Source organism: Bos javanicus, chromosome 3 (assembly GCF_032452875.1).
Source record: "Bos javanicus breed banteng chromosome 3, ARS-OSU_banteng_1.0, whole genome shotgun sequence".
Classification (NCBI taxonomy): Eukaryota; Metazoa; Chordata; class Mammalia; order Artiodactyla; family Bovidae; genus Bos; species Bos javanicus.
This window is the reverse complement of record NC_083870.1, coordinates 15,410,189-15,434,594: the sequence shown is the minus strand read 5'-3', so window position 1 is coordinate 15,434,594 and position 24,406 is coordinate 15,410,189. Positions and strand designations below refer to the sequence as shown.

Below are 24,406 nucleotides of genomic sequence, written 5' to 3'. Positions count from 1 at the left end.
GAATGGACTGGTTGGATCTCCTTGCAGTCCAAGGGACTCTCAAGAGTCTTCTCCAACACCACAGTTCAAAAGCATCAATTCTTCGGTGCTCAGCCTTCTTCACAGTCCAACTCTCACATCCATACATGACCACAGGAAAAACCAGAGCCTTGACCAGACAGATTTGTTGGCAAAGTAATGTCTCTGCTTTTCAATATGCTATCTAGGTTGGTCATAACTTTCCTTCCAAGGAGTAAGCATCTTTTAATTTCATGGCTGCAGTCACCATCTGTAGTGATTTTGGAGCCCAGAAAAATAAAGTCTGACACGGTTTCCACTGTTTCCCCATCTATTTCCCATGAAGTGGTGGGACCGGATGCCATGATCTTCGTTTTCTGAATGTTGAGCTTTGAGCCAACTTTTTCACTCTCCACTTTCACTTTCATCAAGAGGCTTTTTAGTTCCTCTTCACTTTCTGCCATAAGGGTGGTGTCATCTGCATATCTGAGGTTATTGATATTTCTCCTGGCAATCTTGATTCCAGCTTATGCTTCTTCCAGCCCAGCGTTTCTCATGATGTACTCTGCATATAAGTTAATATTTCCAAGTCCAGTGTTGTGAAACTATTGTTCTATGCCTTCTTCTTCAAGTTTTATTGTTTTAGGTCTTACATTTAGGTTCTTGATTGGTTTCAATTAATTTTTGTACAGTGTTTGGTAGGGGGCCAACTTCATACTTCTGCAGGTGGATACTGCGTCTTCCTAGCACCTTTTACTGAAAAGAGTATCCCTTTTTCACTAAACGGTTTTGGCACACTTGTAAAAGATTACTTGACCATATATGTAGGGGTTTGTTTCAAGGTTCTTTATTCTATTTAATGGGTCTATATGCCTGTCTTTATGCCTATACCATACATACTGCTTTGATTACTCTGTAGGTTTTCAAATGAAGTGTGAATCCTCCACTTCTGCTCTTTTTAAGGATTATTTTGGTTATTTGGGCGTCCTTTGAGATTCCATATGAATTTTCAGATAGGTTTTCTATTTCTGAAAAAAAAATGTCATGGGGATTTTGATAGGAACTACATTGACTCTGTAGACCACTTTGGGTAATAGTGCCATTTTAATAAAATAAAATCTTCTTATCTATGAACATGAGATGTGTTACCATTCATTTATGTCTTTAACAATGTTTTATGGCTTTCATTGTACAATTCTTTCACCTCATTAAGTTAATTTTAAGTACTTCATTCTTTTTCATGATACTGCAAATGGAACTGCTTTTGTAATCTCCTTTTCAAAATGCTCAGTTTGTACATACAAATGCAACTGCAGAAGACCATACAATATGCAAACAAAGATAATTTTTATTCTTCATTTCCAATTTGGATGCCTTTTATATCTATTTTTTTTTTCTGGTTTGAGCTTCCAATATTATTTTGCATAAAACGGTGAATGTGGGCATCCTTGTCCTGTTCTTGATCTTAGAGGAAAAGCTTTCAGTCTTTCACTACCGAGTATTACGTTGGCTGTGAGTTTTCATATATATGGCTTTTATTATGTTAAGGCAGTCCTTCTATTCCTATTTTGTTGAGTATCTTTATCATGAAAAGGAGTTGAATTTTGTCAAATGCTTTTTTCCTCCATCAACTGAGATGACCATGTGACTTCTTTTCTCCTTTACTTTCCTGATGTAGTGTATCGCACTGATCAATTTTCCTATGCTGAACATTCCTTGCCTTCCAGGAAGAAATTCCAGAGTCACTGTGCACAATTCTTTTAATATGCTGGTGAATTGCTTGCTAGTATTTTGCTGAGGATTTTTGCATCAATGTTCATAACAGGAATTGGTCTGTAGTTTTCTTGGGGAGTCTTTGCTAAGCTTTGGTATCAGGGTTATGCTTGCTTCATACAATAAATTAGGAGGTGTTTCCTTCTCTATAATTTTTTGGAAAAAATTGATTTGGTACTAATTTGACAGATCAGATCAGTTGCTCAGTCGTGTCTGACTCTTTGCAACCCCATGAATCGCAGCATGCCAGGCCTCCCTGTCCATCACCAACTCCTGGAGTTCACTCAGACTCACGTCCATCAAGTCAGTGATGCCATCCAGCCATCTCATCCTCTGTCATCCCCTTCTCCTCCTGCCCCCAATCCCTCCCAGCATCAGAGTCTTTTCCAATGAGTCAACTCTTCACATGGGGTGGCCAAAGTATTGGAGTTTCAGCTTCAGCATCATTCCTTCCAAAGAAATCCCAGGGCTGATCTCCTTCAGAAATTCATCAGTAAAACCATCAAGTCAAGGGCTTTTCTTTGTTGGGAGATTTTTGATTACTGAATCAATGCATTTGTTAGTTACAGGTTTATTCAGATTTTTTATTTCTTCATGATTTAGTCACAGTAGGTTTTGTGGTTCTAGAAACTTGTCCATCTCAACTAGGTTATCAGATTTTTTGGTATACATCTGTTCATAGTATTCTCTTTTAATCTTTTTCATTTCTGTAGAATTGGTAGTAATGTCCCCACTTTCATTTCTGAGTTTAGTAATTTGAGTTCTTTCTTCTTCATCTCTGTAGCTAAAGGTTTGTTAATTTTATCTTTTTGAAGAACCAACCTTTGGTTTCACTGATTTTCTCTATTGTTTTTCTATTTTAGATTTTATTTATCTCTGTTCTCATTCTCATCTTTATTATTTCCTTCCTTTTGCTAACTTTAGATTTCTGTTGTGCCTGTGCTAAGCTGCTTCAGTAGTGTCCAACTCTTTGTGATCCTAGAGATTGTAGCCTGCCAGGTTTCTCTGTCTATGGGATTCTCCAGCCCTAACTTTAGATTCAGTTTGCTCTTTTTCTAGGTCATTAAGTTGTAAAGTGGGCTTTCCTGGTGGCTCAGATGGTAAAGAATCTGCCTGTAATGCAGGAACCCAGGTTCAATCCCTGGGTTGGGAAGATCCCCTGGAGAAGGGAATGGATCCCACTCTAGTATTCTTGCCTGGAGAATTTCATGGACAGAGGAGACTGGCATCCATGGGGTCACAAAGAGTTGGACATAAATGAGCGACTAACACTTCCACTCTAAGTTGTAAAGTTAGGTTCTTAATTTGAGCTCTTTCTTGTTTTTTAATGTAAGCATTTATAGCTATAAAATTCCCCCATAGTGCTGCTACTGCTACATTCCATAGGTTTTTGGTACTTTATACTATTTTTATTCATCTCTAAGTATTTAATAATTTCCCTTGTGATTTTTTCTCTGACCAACTGGTTGTTTAAAAGTTAGTGACTTTCTAAAGTATCATGAATTTTCCAGTTTCCTTTATGTTACTGATTTTCTAACTTTCATCTGTTGTGGTTACAGAAGATACCTTCTATAATATCTATCTTTTAAAATACTGGGGACTTCCCTGGTAGCTCAGTGGTAAAGAATCCACCTGCCAATGCAGGAGACATGGGTTTAATCTCTGATCCACGGAGATCCTACATGACGTGGAGCAACTAACCCCATGAGCCACAACTACTGGGCCTGTGCTCTAGAGCCCATGAGCCACAACTACTGAGCCTACATGTCACAACTACTGAAGCCTGCACACCCTTGAGCCCATGTTCCACAAGAAGAGAAGCCACCACAATGAGAAGCCTGCTACTAGACAGTAGCTCCTGTGCACTAGAACTAGAGAAAAGCTTGTGTAGCAATGAAGACCCAGCATAGCCAAAAATATAAATAAATAAAAACTATTGACCTGGCTAGGGAGTTAAGCTCCCACAAACCATGCAGTGTGGCCTAAAAAAAAAACCAAACAGAAATCAGTGTCTCAGTGTCCCAGTTTTGGTTCAGTGGTTAAGACTCTGTACTGCTAATGCAAGGGGCGTGGGTTCAATCCTTGGTCTGGGAACTAAGATGCCACATGCTATGTGGCATGGCCAAAAAATAAAAAAAAAAATCTACTGAAACTGAATTTCTGCCTAACAAAATGTCCCATGTGCACTTGAAAAGAATGTAAATGCTGTTTGTTGCTGGGTGGGGTCTTGGTATTTGTTTTAGATCTAGTTGGTTTATTATGTAAGTTCTCTATTCCATACTTACCTCTCTGGTAGTTCTTTTCATTATCAACTGGGGAGCTGAAGTCTCCCAATTTTTACTGCAGAATTATCTCTCCTGTCAACTGTCAGTTTTTGCTTCCTATATTTTGAAGTTCTATCATGTGTGTAAATGTTTACAACTGTTATATCTTCTTGCTGAATCTTTTTAAGAAACATATGTCCTTCTTTGTCTCTTTTAACCTTTTTGGGTTTAAAGTCTATTTTAGCCACTCCCACTCTCTTTTGGCTACTATTTAGTGACGTGGAATATCTTCTTCCATCCTTTCACTTTCAACCTGATTGTGTCTTTGGATCTTCAGTGAGTCTCTTATACACAGTATACAGTTGGATGATGTATTTTTTGAATTAATTAATTAGGCTGCATCAGGTCTTTGTTGTAGCACATGGGATCTTTTGTTGTGGCACGCGAGCCCACTAGTTGCAGTGAGTGGGCTTAGTTGCCCAGCAGCATGTGGGATCTTAGTTCCCTGATCAGGGATCAAACCTGCATCCCCTGTACTACAAGGTGAGTTCTTAACCACTGGACCACCAGGGAATCTATTCTGCCAATCTTAAAAAAAAAAAAAGTTAAGACATAATTGACATAAAATATTAGTTTTAGATGTAACATAATGATTTATTATACGTATATATTGCAAAATGATCACCACAATGACTCTAGTTAACATCCATCACCATGCATAGTATCAAATTATTTTCTTGTGATAAGATTTTTAAGATTCATTCTCTAAGCAAGTTTCAAATATACAATGTAGTATTGTTAACTATAGTCACCAGGCTGTACATTACATCCTCAGGTGTTATTTATTTGGACCACCTTCACCTATTTTTCCAAGCTTGCAAACCCTTACCTCTGGCAACTACCAATTTCTATCTATGAGTTTGCTTTTTTTTCCAAAAGATTCTACACAAGTGAGATCATATGGAACTAGTCTTTCTCTTTATCTCATTTAGCATAACAAGGCCATTCATTTTGTTACAAATGGTAGTATTTCCTCATTTTTGTGGCTAAATATTCCATTGTAGACACATACCACATTTTCTTTGTCCACTGATGAATACTTAGGTTGTTTCCATGCCTCAGCTACTATGAATAATGCCATAATGAACATGGGATACAGATAATCATTTTGAGTTAGTGTTTTTCTTTTCCTTCAGATAAATACCCAGAAATGGCATTGCTGGGTTGTATGGCACTTCTATTTTTAATTTTCCGAAGAACCTCCATATGGTTTTTGATAGTGGCTGTACCAATTTAAATTCCCACCAACAGTGCACAAGGGTTTTCCCCCAACCTTTTTTGACATTCTTACTAACATTTATTACTTCTTATCTGTTTGAGAACAGCCATTCTAATAGGTGTGAGGTGGTATCTCATTGTGGTTTTGACTTGCATTTCCCTGATGGTTAGTGTGACATTAAGCACCTTTTTATATATCTGTTGGTCATCTATATGTCTGCTTTAAAAGTATATTCAGATTTTCCAACTATATTTAATTGGATTTTCTATTTTGCTATTGACTTGTATGCTTTCCTTATATATTTTGAATATTAACACCTTACTAGATTTGCTAATATTTTCTCCCATTCTGTAGGCTGCTTTTTCATTTTGTTTATGGTTTCCATTGTTGTACAGAAACATTTTAGTTTTACCAGTCTCACTTGTTCATTTCTGCTTTTAATGCCCTGCTTCTGGTGTTAAAACAAACAAAAAATCATTGTCAAAACTGATGACAAGGAGCTTATCCTCTTCTAGGAATTTCATGGTTTTAGGTCTTACACTCAAGTCTTTAAATTGATTTCTGTTTATGTTGAAAGACAGTGATCCCATTTCATTCTTTTGTATGTGGCTGTCCAATTTTCCCACACCCTATATTGAAGAGACTGCCCTTTCCCTATTGTATATTCTTGGCTCCTCTGCCATAAATCAATCGGCCATACATGCATGGGTTTATTTCTGGGCTCTCTATTCTATTCCATTCATCTATGTTTCTGTTTTTCTGCCAGTAGCATACTGTTTTGATTACTATAGCTTTGTAATATAGTTTGAAATCAGGACGTATGATGCCTTCAACTTTGTTCTTTGTCAAGACTGTTTTGACTATTTGAGATTTTTTTGTGGTTCCACCTAAGTTTTAGGATTATTCTACTTCTGAGAAAAGTGCCATTGGAATTTTATTTTTATTGTACTGAATTTGTAGGATGCTTTGGGTAGTACAGACATTTAAGCAGTAATAACTCTTGAAATCCATGAGCACAGAGTATCTTTTCATTTATTTATGTCTCCTGTAAGCTCTCATCAGTAGCTTACAGTTATCAGTGTACAGGTCTTTTACTTCCTTGGCTAAATTTATTCCTAGGTCTTTTATTCTTTCTGATGCCATTGCAAAGGGATTGTTTTTTAATTTCTGATAGTTACTCATGTATGAAAATACAACTAATTTTTATATTTTGTCTCCTGAAACTTCACTAAATTTTCAGTTCTAAAAAGTTTTCTGATGGGAGTTTTTAGGGTTTTCTACATGTAATACTATTTGCAAACAATATTTTTTCTATATGTAATTTTCTATATTTCTATATTATACATATAATATATATATATTATTTTTCTATATGTAATACTATTTGCAAATAAGAGACAGTTTTACTTGTTCCTTTTCAATTAGATGCCTTTTACTTAATTTTTTTTTTGCCTACCTCATCCCACTCCAGTACTCTTGCCTGGACAATCCCATGGACGGAGGAGCCTGGTAGGCTGCAGTCCATGGGGTCGTGAAGAGTCGGACACGACTGAGCGACCTCACTTTCCTGCATTGGAGAAGGAAATGTCAACCCACTCTAGTGTTCTTGCCTGGAGAATCCCAGGGATGGCGGAGCCTGGTAGGCTGCCATCTATGGGGTTGCACAGAGTTGGACACGACTGAAGTGACTTAGCAGCCTCAGTAGCAGCTACCTCATCTGGGTAAAACTTGGAGTAATTATGTTGAATAGAAGTGGTAGGAGTGGACATCCTTATTTTGGTTTTATTCTTGATTCTAGAGGAAAAGCTTTCAATTTTTCACCTGTTGGTTGTCACATTCACCTTTTATTATGTTGAGATACATTCTTTTACCCACTTTGTTGAGTTTTTTTAATCATAAATGATGCTGAATCCCTTCTCTTTTTGAGAGTTTAATCCATTTACCTTTAAATTAATTACTGATAAGGAATTACTCACTGAACAATTTATTTTCTATATGCCCTAGAGGTTTCTGTCCCTCCTTGCCTGAATTCCTGCTTTCTAGTGTGTTTGGTTAATCTTCTGGAGTGAAATGTTTACATTCGTCCTGAATTTCTTTTTGTACATGTCTGTAGGTATTGCATTTGTGGTTACCATGAGGATTAAACTGAACATTCTTAAGTTATAAAACTAATTTATAGTAGCTTAATTTGAATAACATAAAAAAACACTACTCCTTTATAGCCATTTCTACCCCTTCCAGATGTCACAAAATTACCTCTTTTTATATTATGTGCACAAAAAAATTAACTAACAATTCCACTAAGTGCGTTAGTTTCCTAAACTGTGTAGAAAAAAAAGTACAGCTACAAAACACTGTCAAATTAATTCTACCTTTTATAATTGCCCATGTATTTACCTTTATTAAGATCTTTATTTCTCCATATAGCATGGAAGTACTATCTGGTGTCCTATAAGTTCACCTTGGAGGAGACCATTGAGTATTTCTGCAGGGTAGTTCTAGCACTCAAAAAGTCCCTCATCTTTTGTATATTTGGGAATGTTTTTATTTCCTCCTCATTTCTGAAGGATAGCTTTGCTACATATAGGAATCCTGGTTGACATGTTCTTTTAGCACACTACATATATGGGCCCACTGTCTTCTGGCCTCCAAAATGTCACTGTATGTAATGATTTGTTTGTCTTGGGCTGATTCCAAGACCTGCTCTTTAAATTTTGAAAGTTTGATTTTAACATGTCTTGGTATGTGTCTCATTTTGAGTTCATCTTACTTGGAGTTCGTTAAGCACCCTGGGTATTTATATTCACATCATTCATGAAATTTGGTAAGTTTTCAACCATTATTTCTTCAAATATTTTCTCTTGCTTCTGTTTTCTCCCTCCGGGACATCTATAATACATATGGTTGTTCTACTCGATGGTACCCCAAAGGCCGCTTACAGCGTTCTCTTCTTCAATCTTTATCTTTTTCCTCAGGCTTGATAATTTATATTGTCCTATGGGCTGCTCTGGTAGCTCAGCTGGTAAAGAATCCGCCTACAATCCAGGAGACCTCAGTTCAATTCCTGGGTTGGAAAGATCCACTGGAGAAAGGATAGGCTATTCTTGGGCTTCCCTGGTGGCTCAGTGAGTAAAGAATTTGCCTGCAGTGTGGAAGACCTGGGTTCGATCCCTGGGTTGGGAAGATCCCTGGAGAAGGGAACAGCTACCCTCTCCAGTATTCTGGCCTAGAGAATTTCATGGACTGCATAGTCCATGGGATCGCAAAGATCTGGACATGACTGAGTGATTTTCACTTCACCTCATCTTTGAGTTCACTGATTCTTTCTCTTGCCTGTCCAAACCTGCCTCTGAATCCATCTAGTAAATTTTTCATTTCAATTATTGTACTTCTTCAGTTCCAGAATTCCTTTCTGGTTTCTTTTTAGGTTTTCTATCTCTTTATTGATACTTTCATTTTTTTCACATCAGTTTCATGACTTTCCCATGAAAGACTTTCTCATGACAATTTCCTTTAGTTCTTTGAGCATCATCAGGGCAATTGTTTAAAAGTTTTGTCTTATGTGTCTGCCATTAGCCCATTTTAGGGACAGATTCTACTGAATTACTATTCTGAATTATTTTTTTGAATTATTTTTTTTTTTCTCTGAATGGGCCACATTTTCTAATGTCTTTATATTCCTTGTGATTTTTCTGAACACTGGACATCTGAATCGAGTAATGCGCTAGCTCGGGAATTAGATTCTCCCCTTTCCTATTTGCTGTTTTTTGTTATTATTAATTTCCTGTTTCAAGGTTCAGCCTCAAGTGTAAACCTAGTGTCTTATGTCTTTTCTGATCCTTCCCTTGGATACGTGTAGTCACTGACTATATTTCCCAACATATGTAGTTGTTTTGACATGTCTTAAGTCTTTAATTTCTGTCCTAAAAGACGAAAAATGAAAAATGAAGGTGGGCAAAAGAGGGTACCTTAAAATCTCCTGAAAGTCGCTACAGCTGGAGGGAGAGGGACTGGCAACAATGGGAGGTACAACAGTGGCTGCCTGCTTCGTGTGCACCTCTGTGATCAGAATCAGCAATCAGAGTATAGATATTCAGTATTTGGAGAAAGGGGCCCCTTTTATCCGCCCTAGCACATGCAAGCTGTATGCAAGCTATTCCAGGAGTACTTGCACAGCTGCCTGCCATGTGGCTGGGGGTAGGGATGAGTAGCTCTACTGAGTTAAGAGTTCAAATTGACTGAAACAAATCACAACTGATCATCTGAAACATCTCCTGGACGTTACAAGCCTTCAACAGACTCCAGAGTTCCAAACAGTTTTATCACACAGATTCTGCTAGTGCAGTTGTCTAAAGGGAGATAGATTCTTATTGCTTCCAACTCTCTCATTTTCTTAGAATCCTCCCCTATCGTGTTATCTTTTCTGAATTATTCTTTTTTTTTTTTAATTTTATTTTTTAAATACCATGGACAGAGGAGCCTGGCGGGCTACAGTCCATCGGGATGCAAAGGAGTTGGACACAACTTGGCAACTAAACAACAACAACACACTCTGTATGGGCCATGTCAAAAGGTGAGATTATTTTTTAGATGTATTTTTTTCATTCTAAGTTAGATTCTAATCTATCTCACTTATCTTTACTTATCATTGTAACAAATCCAGTGAGGATGTGATAAACATGCTAAATGTATGGATATAAGAACCATGTAGCAGTGCTTGGTACATAGTAAGCAGTCAATAAATAGTAGGTATTATCATATATGTCTCACATACACACATAAATAAATATTACATTCTTCTGGGAATAGATAGGTTGAAGTGTGAAGAAACAGTACGAGCTTACTCTCTACCTGGGAGGATCTGTCATAACAGAGAATTGCCTGAGCTGCTTTGTATAAGCTGATTATTAAGATACATCTCAGGATGTCCTCAATGCTTTCTGCTCTGCTGGGTTCATCTTCCCCTGTTTTCTTACCATTTCTGCATTTCACAATTTGGGTCACAGCTGTGATTGATGAATCGGGCCTCATTTCCCATACGGTAACTGTCAATCACCATCCCACTATCCAAGTTCAGACAATAGTGGTCACTATGATTATGATACTGCTCAATCATCCTGTTCCTAAAGAGGAGAGAAATGATTAAAACCCAGTTAATGATTAAGTCAAAAGTAAACTTCAAATATTTCATTTTCCATTCTAATCTGGTACCTCTGCCATTTTCCTGGAGTATGATTTACCACTGTACCTGAACTCCTGCTCGCTGACAACCTCTCCTAGGTATTCAATGATGAACTGCCCAGCTTTTAGGGGTTCTTTGGTTCTGATTCCCCAACCCTTTTCTTCAGCTCGAAATCGTTCTAGACATTGCACCCACTCATGCCGCTGTATCCTCTGGTTACAGCACTGCTCACCACAGGGGCAAGTGTTGGGGGAACACTCAGCAAAGATCATTCTAGAAAGAAAAGGAATAATTACATGTCAATTAACACTACATATCATCTATACGAACCCATTTTTTAAAATAGGAATTTAAAAAATGAATTCAAAGGGACTTCTCTACTGGTCTAGAGACTAACCCTCTGCACTCCCAATGAAGGGGGCCTGGGATTGATCCCTGGTCAGGGAACTAGATCCCACATGCTGCAAATGAGTTTTCTCATGGTGCAACTAAAAAGATTCCACATCCTGCAACTAAGATGCTATGTGCTGCAACTAAAAGATCCCATATGCTGCAACTAAGACGCTATGTGCTGCAACTAAAAGATCCCATATGCTGCAACTAAGACCCAGTGCAGCCAAAAAAATGCATATAATTAATTTTTATTTTAATAGGGTTAGGTTGGTTAATAAAGTTATTAACAAGGTAATAATGTCTAAATTCAAAAGTTAATAATACTGAAAATATCCAAGTCAAGTTGCAAACACTGATGCTTCTTGTAAATTAATAAGTTAATTGTCCACTCAGCATCCTGGGGAAACACTAACATATTTATTTCTATACTAAGAATATACGAGGGCTTCCATGGTGGCTCAGTGGTAAAGAATCCTGCCAATTCAGGAGACTCTGGTTCCATCCCTGGGTTGGGAAGGACCCAACCCCTGGAGAAGGAAAAGGAAACCCACTCCAGTATTCTTACCGGAAAAATCCCATGGACAGAGGAGCCTGGTGGCCTATAGTCCACGGGATCACAAAAGAGTCAGACACAACTAAGCAATTAAACAACAACAACTTCCTGAACTATTGAAGGAAAGAAAGGAAATAAGCAATGAGGCAGCTATATTAATTTCATAGACAATAAATAAAATATCATACAAAAAAGCACAGAAATGTTAGCATCTAAAGAAATGCACATTTAAACAACTTTAAGGACATATGATTCTCTCAAATAGTAAACTGATGAAATACGAAAGCACTAGAAATAAAGTTAGATGTCAGTAACTAAAGGAGGTAGAACTAAGGGGAAATAAATATATATTAGTGGTGATACCAAAAATTAACTCAGTATTTTATGAAAGCTATTAGAAAGTATACAGTAAAAATTACATATATGTATGTATACATATATATGTATGTTCTTATAATTTATACAGTTATTTCTCCTTTTGAGAATATAATCTAAGGATTAAAAAAAGGAAGTTACACAGTTTCATAGTAGTATAATTTTTAATAGCAAAATATTAAAAGTAACTTGAATAATGAACAACAGAAGAATGGCAAGCTGTGACATCAATCTAAAAAGGATGAGCTTATGGATTACAATGATACATAAAAGCACATATATAAAATACTTGAGAGTGAAAATAGTCTGCATAAAACATCAACTACCTAAATCACCAAGCTACTACTACTACTATGTACGATTTTATGTATGTACAATGACAAGATGAAGATTTACAGTTATGTAGGTAAGGTAGAATTTCCCAGCTGGCACATTAAAGCAAAAACACTGATTCCCTCAGCCCACAGGACAGCTGACTAGAGATCAAAATTGGAGAAGCAGCTATCTGTCTAGGAAAGCTATCTAGAACAAGGAACACTGCTGGGAAGTTCATTAATTCTCCTTTGCTACGTATCTGCTTAGGTTAATAGAGATAGAATCCTTTGTCTCAATTAGACATTTTCACTTTGAAATCTCAATTTCACTGAGAACTCACACTTCCTATCTCTGACAACAGCCTTACTATCTCTCATTAGCATCACTGACTCAATCATCATGTGTATTAATATATCTTCTATACCCTAATGTCTACCAACTTAGTTTCCCCCTTCTACTAGTATTATTTTTATTAGAGAGGTTAAAGAACTTTCCTTAGGTCTCATAGCAGTAAGAGGATTTAAACCTGAGTACATAAGACTCTAGATGATGTTGCTTCCTATTACTCTATTTAGCCCATGTTTTGGGCTGAATATGTCCCCTTAAAATTCAGTTGAAGCCCTAGCCTTCAGTGTGATGCTATTTGGAAGTAGGGGCTTTGGGAGGTAAATAGGTTTTATTAGCTGATGAAGGTGGGAACCTTGTAATGGGATTGTTGTTGTTTAATCTCTCAGTCCTGTCTGACTCTTTTGCAACCCCATAGCCCATCAGGCTCCTCTGTCCATGGGATTTTCCAGGCAAGAATACTGGCTGCTGCTGCTAAGTTGCTTTAATCATGTCCGACTCTGTGCGACCCCATAGATGGCAGCCCACCAGGCTCCCCTGTCCCTGGGATTCTCCAGGCAAGAACACTAGAATGGGTTGCCATTTCCTTTTTCAGGGGATCTACCTAACTAAGGGATCAAACTCGCCTCTCCTGTAGCTCCTGAATTGACAGGTGGATTCTTTACCACTGGGCCACCAGAGAAGCCCTCATAATGGGATTAGTGGCCTTCTAAGAAGAGGAAGAGAGAGAAGTATCTTTCTACCATGAGCATGTACTGAGGAGAGGCCATGTGAGTATTCAGGGAGAAGGCAGCTGTCTATAAGCTAGGAAGTAGGTCCTCACCAGACATTGAATCTGCTGACAATTTCACCATGGACTTCCCAGCCTCCAGAATTGTGAGAAATATATTTCTATTATTTAAGTCTATGATTGTTATAGCAGCCCAAGCAGACCAAGACAGTCCATCAGTTAGGTTTCATATATCATTTTTGATTTCTTGAGAGGATATCAGAGTCTACTTAACTTTTTCCTTTAAATGAAGTCTTTTTTTTTTTTTCTGGCCACACGTGGCTTGTGGAATCTTAGTTCCCCAACTAGGGATTGAACTCAGGCCCTTGACAGTGAAAACACAGAATTTTAAACACTGGACCACCAGGGACTTCCCCTAAATGAAGCATCTTACAGATCTTAAAGCCTGGGCTTACAGAATTAGTTTAGTACAGTACCTATTGAGGCAGTCATCCACACAGCCCTTTTTGGTGTCATCATCTGGCTTCTTACAGTTACAAGTGGTAGCCTCATAACCAGAAAGGGGTTTGACATCAACGTAGACATCTTGAGAGAAGACAACAAAGAATAGTTTGTGAACATATAGAGTAATTTTTAAGTGCCAGGCTGAGAACACTGATGGTATGGAGGCAGAAAAAACAGCTCTCATTTTACTCACTTGAACGAATTTTTTTATATAGTGGGACATCTGGTTTCTTGTACAGCTAGAAGAAAAAACAGAAAAATCCCGATATAGCATTCAACTTCAAATGCCAGAAAACAGTATAAATCACTAAAAATAAAGAAATTATCTATGTACTCTGCCCATATGGAAACACTTACTTTCTGGGTTGGATACATTTGAGGTGTGATCACTTTTTACCCTGGAATAAAAGGTGACTTACCAGATCAGGGTAAGAGAACTATATTCAACAGAAACAATCATAAGTAGATTAAAGAAAATGTATTTTTTGTTAGATGTTTCTTCAGCAAGTTATTGGACAGATTTAAATGATTATCACACTGCAGATTAAAGCTATTCATTTGGATAAATTAAGACTTTATTTCCCTCTATGAAAAGAAAGGAAAACTTGCACAGGGCTTGTTCAGATGGGTAGGGTAGGTATATGATATGAAAAAGATAAGTATCCTGGCTTTTTCAGGATGATTATTGTAGGAAAACACATTTTACATTTTAATTAAGGCAATTAATTCAGTTAACAAAGGGGAGATGGCAGGCAGGATAATGGTGTTCTCATACTGCAATAAAGAATGCATTATGAAAAAAAAGTATTAGTCAGTCTGTGAGTGTTTTACTATAGAAGACAGTACCAAAAAACAAACAAAGAAACAAACAGGAGCTTGGTTTAAGCTGTTTAAGCTAAAGTGTACTAATCTATAAGAATAATCCCACCATCATTTTTCAGTGGGTACAGTGAGTCAAAACACTATCTCCTTTATTGTTATGAACTCTCTGAGACAAATATCTAACATACTGACCCTCTTAAAATTCAGGACAGACCATCAAGGAAGAGAATGCAGATGGGAATGTTCACTGCTTTTGGCTTTCCAAGATTAAACTTTGGTGGAATTTTGGCAAAACTCAGGAGCCTATTTACCTCATTTGCATGACTACTTCTATTTCCCAATGGTAGTTCCCAATATGGATTCTGGGGGCTTTTGCTAAATACAAAAATTACTGGGGGCAACTTCAATTAGGTAAGTAAGAAAGAAAAACAGCACCTTCCCAGTTTTAGTTCCCAATATATTTAAAAGTACAAGAGTATTAAATATTTTCCCTGTTTCCTTTGGTAGAAGACTCTCTTTTGTATGTGAAAAATAAATTCCAAACTGATGGGAAGGAGCCAACGAAAATAAAGCCTGAAATTTCTTAATGCTGCTGGCAGTACATCTAAATTCTCTTGAGACCTGCATCAAACAGGATTCTTACAGAACAGAATCTTTGCTACCAGAATAAAAGTCCAGAATAATAACTGAAGGTTTCCTAAGGAAGCAGGAACTTACTGCTATTTTGAAGTTATGAGTAAAGGCAAATAGGTCATATTAAATATGGATGCAAATTCATTTTTCTTAGTCTCTGACCTTCACAGGGACACTTCTCTGTATTTCCTAAGATGAGAGCATAACAAGGAGGCAGAGAAAAAGACTTGCATCTCCCTCTCCCCCATTTAGCACTTAAGAATGAAATACCGGGGGAGGGAGGTGCAAGGGGGGTTCAGGATGGGGAACACATGTACACCCATGGCGGATTATGTCAACGTATGGCAAAACCAATATTGTAAAGTAAAAAATAAATAAACACATAAAACTGAAAAAAAAAAAAAAGGAATGAAATATGGTAAGATAAGCTCATACCTGATTATGTTTCCACTGCCAAAGAATGTCATAGGGAAGCTGAAAATCAATTCTCTTTTGCCTTAGATATTTTCCTGAAACAAAACAATACTATCCATTTCAGTATTTATTTTATACAAAGAGTCAAATAGCCACAAGCTTTAACATGCACTGAGTAAAAAAAATAAACATTTCATGTTAAATTTTATGAATTTTCCATCACCAATTTTTAATTTTTGCTATTCTTTTCCACTGTGCTCCATGTGGTATATGCTAAAGATGTTTTAATTTTAGCTTATATAAAACAACTAGCATGGCAAACTTACTGCAAAAGAAGTCATCATTATGAAGCACACTAAATACTAAGAATTTGTCAATCATTAAAGTCACTAACCAGAGCATCTATTATCTTTCCTCCATTATTGTACATAATTTAAGGCTAACTACAAAAGGAGTATAAAATTTTTCCAAAATAGGAAACTCTGAATTTAAATAACTCAAGAGTATTTACATGTAAATTTATGATCTGTTAACATTTTTCTTCCTACCTGTTGAAATACTGCTACTTTTTATAGCCAGTTTCAAAGCCCCTTTCTACCATAAAGAGGCACCCTGCCCCCCAATTTCTTTACTCTATATGATCTTTTTGTTCATGAAGCACTATGATGCTCAACTCACTTCTTGCAGGATTTAGATGTTTCCTTGTTATCTGGACGTGTTTTATCATGGTCTCCAGACCAGCAGTTCTCAAAGTGTGCTCTGCTTACCCCAAGGGATCCGAGAGGTCAAAACTATTTTGGTAACACAACTAAGATATTATATGCATTTTCATTATGCTGACATTTGTACTAATGGGGTAAAAGGAATAGTGGGTAAAGCTGTACTTTTAGTATGAATGAAGGCATGTGGCACAAATCTCTATTAGAACGAAACCAGTAGAAATGAACTATACGGCATTATCTAAGAATGCTCTTGATAAAGTAGTAAAAATATTAAATCTTGACCCAGAAACCAAAATCTTTATTCTGCATGACACAATGCAAGTATGCATAAAGCACTTCTGCTATATACTAAGGTATGATGGTTATTTTAAGGAAATGCACTTGTGCAAATATTTGAATGGTGGGCCGAACCAGTTGGCTTTTTTAATAGAACGACATTTTTACTTAAAAGAACTGACAGACAATGGTTATTCTAACCTAGGAACTGAAAATAAATCCAGTGAACTTGTTACTTCAAGAACTCCAACTGAAAATATATTTCCAATGATAAAATTTTAGTTTGAAGTGAACACTGAAATTTTGCAAAACTTGTGTCTACTAATTATCAGGAGATTCTGTTTTCCAATACTTAAGTTTTTCTCATGAAATAAGTGGCAAATCACAAATATGAATTGTCAGGGATACATACAGGAAATGGAAGAGCAATGTAATTCAGTGAATTAATATTTTCCAATGTCTAATGCATGAAGTGATAAAATCATACATGGGTAAAAATCTATTTAACTTAGAAGAGAGACCTGGATTTTAAGGCAACAATACAAAAAAATCCATTGATTTCATACTCCAGCATTAGAATGTTAAGGAACATTTTTAATTTTTGCTATAATATCAAAGAATATCTACAATTATGTGAAATTATTAAATCTTCCTCTCTTTGACAACTTTTTACCCATGTGAGGTCAGATTTCTTCATATATTTAAACCATAATAACATCACAACAAATAGAATGCAAAAACAGATTAGAAAATCCAACTGTCCTATATTAGCTAGACATCGAGAAGATTTGCAAAAATGTAAAATAAAGTCACTTTTTTCATTAAAAATTTCTGGGGAAAGTTACTACCACATCCAGACTAAGACGAAAACGTAATAAACTTGCCCTCAAAAAAATAGGGGGGAGTTATCTGGAATCAAGATTGCTGGGAGAAACATCAATAACCTCAGATATGCAGATAACACCACCCTTATGGCAGAAAGTGAAGAAGAACTAAAGAGCCTCTTGATGAAAGTGAAAGAGGAGAGTGAAAAAGTTGGCTTAAAGCTTAACATTCAGAAAATGAAGATCATAGCATCCGGTCCCATCACTGCATGGCAAATAGATGGGGAAACAGTGGCTGACTTTATTTTTCTGGGCTCCAAAATCACTGCAGATGGTGACTGCAGCCATGAAATTAAAAGACGCTTACTCCTTGGAAGGAAAGTTATGACCAACCTAGACAGTATGTTAAAAAGCAGAGATATTACTTTGTCAACAAAGGTCCATCTAGTCAAGGCTACGGTTTTTCCAGTAGTCATGTATGGATGTGAGAGTAGGACCATAAAGAAAGCTGAGTGCTGAAGAATTAATGCTTTTGAACTGTGGTGTTGGAGAAGACTCTTGAAAGTCCCTTGGACTGCAAGGAGATCCAACCAGTCCATTCTAAAGGAGATCAGTCCTGGGTGTTCATTGGAAGGACTGATGTTGAAGCTGAAACTCCAATACTTTGGCCACCTGATGTGAAGAGCTGACTCATTTGAAAAGACCCTGATGCTGGGAAAGATTGAGGGCAGGAGGAGAAGGGGACGACAGAGGATGATATGGTTGGATGGCAACACCGACTCAATGGACATGGGTTTGGGTGGACTCCGGGAGTTGGTATGGACAGGGAGGCCTGGCGTGCTGTGGTTCATGGGGTTGCAAAGAGTCGGACATGACTGAGCGACTGAACTGATTTTCCATAAAAATGTTATTTGTTAACATGCAATTACATGTTAACATGTAATACAGTGAGTTTATTCATTTGATAAATCTGATGACAGAGCAATATGGATTATAGTTATATCTAAGTCAAATAACTTATGGAGGTTAATATAACAGGCTGCTGTCTGAGGTTACAGTTGGTAGAAGACTGGAGTCCATCTCTTGACAGGGAACCAAAGCTGAGTGTGTAACTACAAAGTCTGTAATGAAAAAGTACAACAAGGAAGTAAACTTTGGTGTATTTAAATAATGAATGTGCAGCTGTTAAATGAAGTGAGGTATATATTTACTCACACGAAAACTTATTTTCCAAGTTGCAGAATAATATTAGAGCAATATTAGGGCTGACTTTTTTTAAAAAAAATCCATTAAGTGGCTAAATATGGTGGGGAATGACTAAGGAAGGGCACAAAGGCGCTTTCTGAAATGATGATAATGTTCTTGAGAAAGGTCTGGATTATAGAGGAGTAGGAAAAAATTTAAAAATTGAGCAAAAGTACATTTAAGATTTGTGGATTTTATTGAGGGTAAATTCAAATCAAAAGAAAAACCCTATAAACAAACACTGAGATCTTGATTCTGACACTATGATGAAATATTTAGCTGGAAGTATATCAGTCCCTGCAGTTTACTTTGCAGTGCATCCAAAAACAGGATGGAACAACAAATGGATAAATACATGATAAATCAGGCAAATATCAATGACAAAACCTAGGTGATGGGATTTTTTTTGTGTGATGGGATATTTTGCGATCAGTTTCTTCAAATTTCTGTATGCTGAAAAATTTGGTAACAAAGTATCAGGAAAAAATAAGCCATATATATATATATATATATATATATATATATATATGTATTTGAAAGAGTTTGAAAGGGTATATGCTAAACTAGTATGTTTCTGGGAAGGGGAACTTTATCTTTCAATTCACATCTTTCTACATTAGGAATTTTTATGAGTATGTACTGTTTCTAACAACAATCAAATACATGTAATTTTTTAGCAAGTCAAAATTGGCTCTCAGAAGACAGGACAAATCCCTTGATGTAAAGGGTTAACTCTTAGTGTATTTTCTGTAGACAAGAGGTTGTTAAAGTATGAAGGAGCAGAGTATAAGTTCTGAACATTTAAAAATAATACCTTTCTCTTTCTAGAAAGAAAGGCATCCATTATTCATGTCAGCTTTTTTTTTTTTTTTTTTTGGCCACATAGCACGCTGGGGTCTTAGTTCCCCAATGAGGGATCAAACCCATGCCCTCTACAGTGGAAGCATAGGGTCTTAACAGCCAGGGAAGTCTCATATTTCAACTAACTTTAAAAACACAATTTTCCCCACTGTCCAACATTTTGAGCTTTCCTAGAAACAGCTCCACAGATGTTATATGTTGCCTTTCTTTATTATTTGTATTTCTCTTCGATCCCTGGGTTGGAAAGATCCTTTGGAGAAGACAAAGGCTATCCACTCCAGTATTCTGACCTAGAGAATTCTATGGACTGTACAGTCCATGGGGTTGCAAGGAGTTGGATATGACCGAGCGACTTTCACCTTGACTTTTCTCTAATCCATATACTAAGAGTTGGGGAAAAAAATGATGAGACAGTCTTTACTTTCCTCTAATATGTCTGAAACCAGAGCCAGGTAATTCATTTTTAATATGTGAGACTCACCTAAAAAGATCCTTGTCAAATTCTGCTGGAGAGGATACCTGAGAAGAACATATTGAGGAGTTCCTCATTTGAAAAAAATACTGTTTTAGCTAATCCTCATTTTTAAAATGGAAAAAAAAATTACTTTCACCTGAAAATTAGATGAAATCATATCTTTTGTGGATTTTTCTTATTGTATACTTGAACCTTGAGATCTCAAATCCTGCCACTGAATATTAGAAAAGGAGCAAAGAAATTCTTTACTTTTTCCCTTTGAAATAAAACTCATTTTGTGGGCCAAAAAAGTCATTTTAAGGAAGAGACGACAGGAGATTGTGTTGACCTTGAAATCTAAAAGGGAAAGGTCCATGATGATTTCTTTTATAAAACCAATTCTAATATGAAAAAGATATGAACAATAGGAGGAAGAATATTTCACAAAAGCATTCTATTGTTAATCAAGTAGCTAGGCAAACGAGGAAACCAAAGGAGAGGGAGTTATTCAATAAAAAGGAGAGAGGTAATAATGGCTCTACCTCTTTTCAAGATACCTTAAAATCTGACAAAAACTTGGCCTTTTTTGTCCCCTAAATAAGGTGACTGACCTTCAGAAAAAGTTCAGCTCATTTATATATAATCTGAGTATTAGGTTATAATATTGCTCTATAAATAGATTAGAATTACTCATTTTTCCTTTGTTATTCTATGAAAATGATCCCAATGCCATCCAAAGAAAAGTTGCAGTGGTAGTGTTTGTTTGAGTGAAATGTGTGCCCAAGGGTTTATAAACAATGATAAAAGATACAAGATGAAACTGTTTAAATTTCACTAAGCAAAATATGATAAGGATTCAAGTTTTTGGTTTTATCAGCCTGAGGAAAAACAGGTGAGATTCAGAAAGACAGGAATATTGTGATTTCTGTCTCCCCTTTGGAAGAATGTCAGCTCCACAGAGGCAAGGATCTTTACTATTTTGTTTATTGATGTATCACAAGCATCTAGAAAACTGCCTGATCAAAGAGCAAGTCTTAAATTTTTGAATGAAATGAAAAGATATATTCCATGGCTTAAGTTTTGAGATATCCACTAATTGTTTCCTTTTAAGGAATATCTACTAAGCAATATTATCATCTTTCCTCAGTTTTTTGAATTCTCTTCTTCCTAAACACAATCTTTTTTTTTTTTTTGGCTTGGTTCATTAATTAATATTCCTCTAGTTTCATTTGAGATATAATTTAGATGCTATGCTAAGTTACTTCAGTCGTGTCCGACTCTGTGCGACCCCATAGACGACAGCCCACCAGGCTCCCCCGTCCCTGGGATTCTCCAGGCAAGACACTGGAATGGGCTGCCATTTCCTTTTCCAATGCATGGAAGTGAAAAGTGAAAGTGAAGTCGCTCAGTTGGATCCGACTCTTAGCAACCCCATGGACTTCAGCCCACCAGGCTCCTCCGTCCATGGGATTTTCCAGGCAAGAGTACTGGAGTGGGGTGCCATTGCCATATCACTGTAAAAGTTTAAGGTGTATAGCATAATGGTTTGAGTATGTATGTTGTGAAATGACTACAACTATACGTTTAGTTAGCATCATCATCTCTTACAAAGACAGTAAACAGAGAAAGAAAAAAAAAGGAAAACATTTTTTCCTTGCAATGAGAACTCAGGATTTAGTCTCTTAACAATTTCATATGTACAACAGCGTTAACTATGGTTATCATGTTGTTGATTATATCCCTAGTTCCTAAGTATCTTGTAACTAGGAGTTTGTACCTTTTGACCACTTACTCCCACTCCTCTTCTCACAACCCTTCAACTCTGGTAACCACACATATTGTCATCCCCTTTTCTATCACTCACACACACACACACACACTTTTAGATTCCATATAAAAGTGAGATCAAACAGTATTTGTCTGACTTATTTCACTTAGCACAATGCCCTCAAGGTCCACCATGTTGTTGCAAACTGCAAGGTTTCCTCATTTTTACGGCTGAATAATATCCCACTGTGTTTATGTGTGCACATGCATGTATTATACTTTGATATACATACAACAACTCTTTTATCCATTCCTGCTTTGATGGACACTTAGGCTGTTTTCATATCTTGGCTGTTGTAAATAATGCTGCTATGAACATGTGTGTGCATGCATCTTTCCGAGTTACTGTTTTCATTTTCTTTGGATATATTCCCAGACGTGAAACTGCTGGATCACACGGCAGTTCTATTTTTAATTTTTTTTTTTTTTGCTGCACTAGTTGGAAGGCAGGATCTTAGTTCCCTGACCAGGGATAGAACCTGTGTTCCCTGCAGTGGAAGCATGGATTCTTACCCAATGGATTGTCAGGAAAGTCTTTCAATTCAAAAGAAGAAGGAAAGAAAGCCTATTGTAAATGCCCATATTTTTGCTGACTGGATTCTTTCTGCCTTACTGATGTTCCAAGGTTGTTTCTTTCTTTCCATTTACAGAACCTCCTTTACTCATAGGTTAAGTTTGCTGGCAACAAACTGTCTTAGTTAACCTTCACCTAAGAAGCCTTTGCTCCTCTCAGTTCTTGGAGGGATATTTTCAATGGGTATAGGATTTTGGTTTGACAGTTTTTCTTTAGGTACTTGAAAAATGTGCCATTTACATGAATTCAGATGAGAAACCCACTGTCATTTGATCTGATTTATACCTATGCATACAGAGTCATTTCTCTCATTATTTTAAAACTGTTTTGTCTTTAGCATGCTGAAGTTTGATAAACATGTCTTGGCCTGGATTTCTTTGGCATATACTCTGTTTGGGGTTTGCTCATCTTCTTGAATCAGAAGGTTTATGTCTTCTGCCAAATTTGGGAAGCTTTCAAGCCATTTATTTACTCAAGCACTTTTTCATCTCTATCTTCTTTCTTATCTCCTCCCAGGACACCAAGAATATAAATATAAGCTCTTTTGTTATGGTCCCACAGCCTATCTCTCCTAATGTCTACTTTTTCTTTTGTTCATACTGGGTAATATTACATCATCTAGTTCACTGATTGTTCCCTGTGTATCTTTCATTTTGTTGCTGACTCTATCCCTGAGCATTGTACTTCAGCTACTGCCTATTTTTATTCTAAAATTTCTACTTGTTTTTCCTTTCATTTCTTTGTCAAGGCTCTATCTTTTTGTTTTAAGTATGTTTATAATTGTTTGTTAAAGTGTTTTTTACAAATTATAACTACTGTAAAATCTTTGTCAGATTATTCTATTTTCTTGGTATTGGCATACATTGATGCCTTTAAAAATTCAGTTTGCAATCTCCCTGGTTCTTGGAATGCCATGATTTTCAATTCAAACCTAGACCTGGGATTTTATATGGCACGTGTCTCAGAACTAAATTTTTGTTATTGCCCAACAGTATTACATTGTGTGGCTACATCACATATTGCTTATGTGAGTGGCATGCAGAACCTCAGTTCACAGACCAGGGATGGAACCTGAGTCCCCTGTAGTAGAAGCACAGAGTCCCAACCACTGGACTGCCAGCGAGGTCTCTGGACATAGATCTTCAATTTTTTGGGTACATACCTAAGCAACAGAATTGCTAGGTCTTATATTAAATCTGTCATTAACTTGATTAATTATTAAAATGTTTTCCAAAGAGGTTATACCATTTCATGTTCTCACAGCAATGTATGAGGGTTCCAGTCTCTTCACATTCTCATAAATCTTTTAATTAAAGCCATTTCAGTGAGTGTGAAGTGGTATCTTATTATGATTTTCAATTCCATTTTCCTAATGACTAATGATGTTGATCATCTTTTCATATGCTTATTGCCATTTCTATCTTTTTTGGGGGGGAATATCAATTCAAATAATTTATTCACTTAAAAATTGTATTGTTTGTCTTTTTATTATTGAGTTGTAACAGTTCTTTATATACATGGGATTTTGGATACAAGCCTCTTATTTGAAAATGTTTCTCCCTTTTTGTGGGTTGCTTTAGTTTCTTGGTGGTGTTCTTTGAAGTACAAAATTTTAAATATTAATGTAGTCTAATTTGTCTTTTTTTCCCTTTTATTGTACATGACTTTGGTGTCAGACATTTAAGAAAATTATTACCTAATGCAAGGTCACAAAAATTTACTCCTATGTTTTATAATTTTAGCTCTTGTATTTAGGTTGATGATCCAATTTGAGTTATTTTATCCTTTCGTATGGGTATATCCAGCTATCATAGAAACCATGTGCTGAAAACATCATGCTTGCCTCATTGAACTCACTGTAGAACTGTTATAAAAAATGAATTGACTAAATCAGTTCAGTTCAGTCGCTCAGTCATGTCTGACTTTTTGAGACCCCATGAATTGTAGCATGCCAGGCCTCCCTGTCCATCACCAACTCCTGGAGTTCACTCAAACTCACATCCATCGAGTCGCTGATGCCATCCAGCCATCTCATCCTCTGTCG

General features: G+C 36.6%; 1 protein-coding gene across 8 annotated transcripts in view; it reads right to left on the bottom strand.

The window, feature by feature from the left end:
* Positions 1 to 24,406, bottom strand: part of ASH1L (ASH1 like histone lysine methyltransferase) — a 207,980-nt gene that overhangs the window by 29,790 nt on the left and 153,784 nt on the right. For all 8 annotated transcript variants that reach the window (XM_061412997.1, XM_061412998.1, XM_061413001.1 and 5 more), the window contains 5 exons: positions 15,601 to 15,674; positions 13,904 to 13,949; positions 13,683 to 13,791; positions 10,562 to 10,768; positions 10,290 to 10,436 (listed from right to left, as the gene is read on the bottom strand). In XM_061412997.1, the coding sequence (XP_061268981.1) occupies positions 10,290 to 10,436; positions 10,562 to 10,768; positions 13,683 to 13,791; positions 13,904 to 13,949; positions 15,601 to 15,674 (583 nt within the window). The remainder of the gene's footprint in view (positions 1 to 10,289; positions 10,437 to 10,561; positions 10,769 to 13,682; positions 13,792 to 13,903; positions 13,950 to 15,600; positions 15,675 to 24,406) is intronic.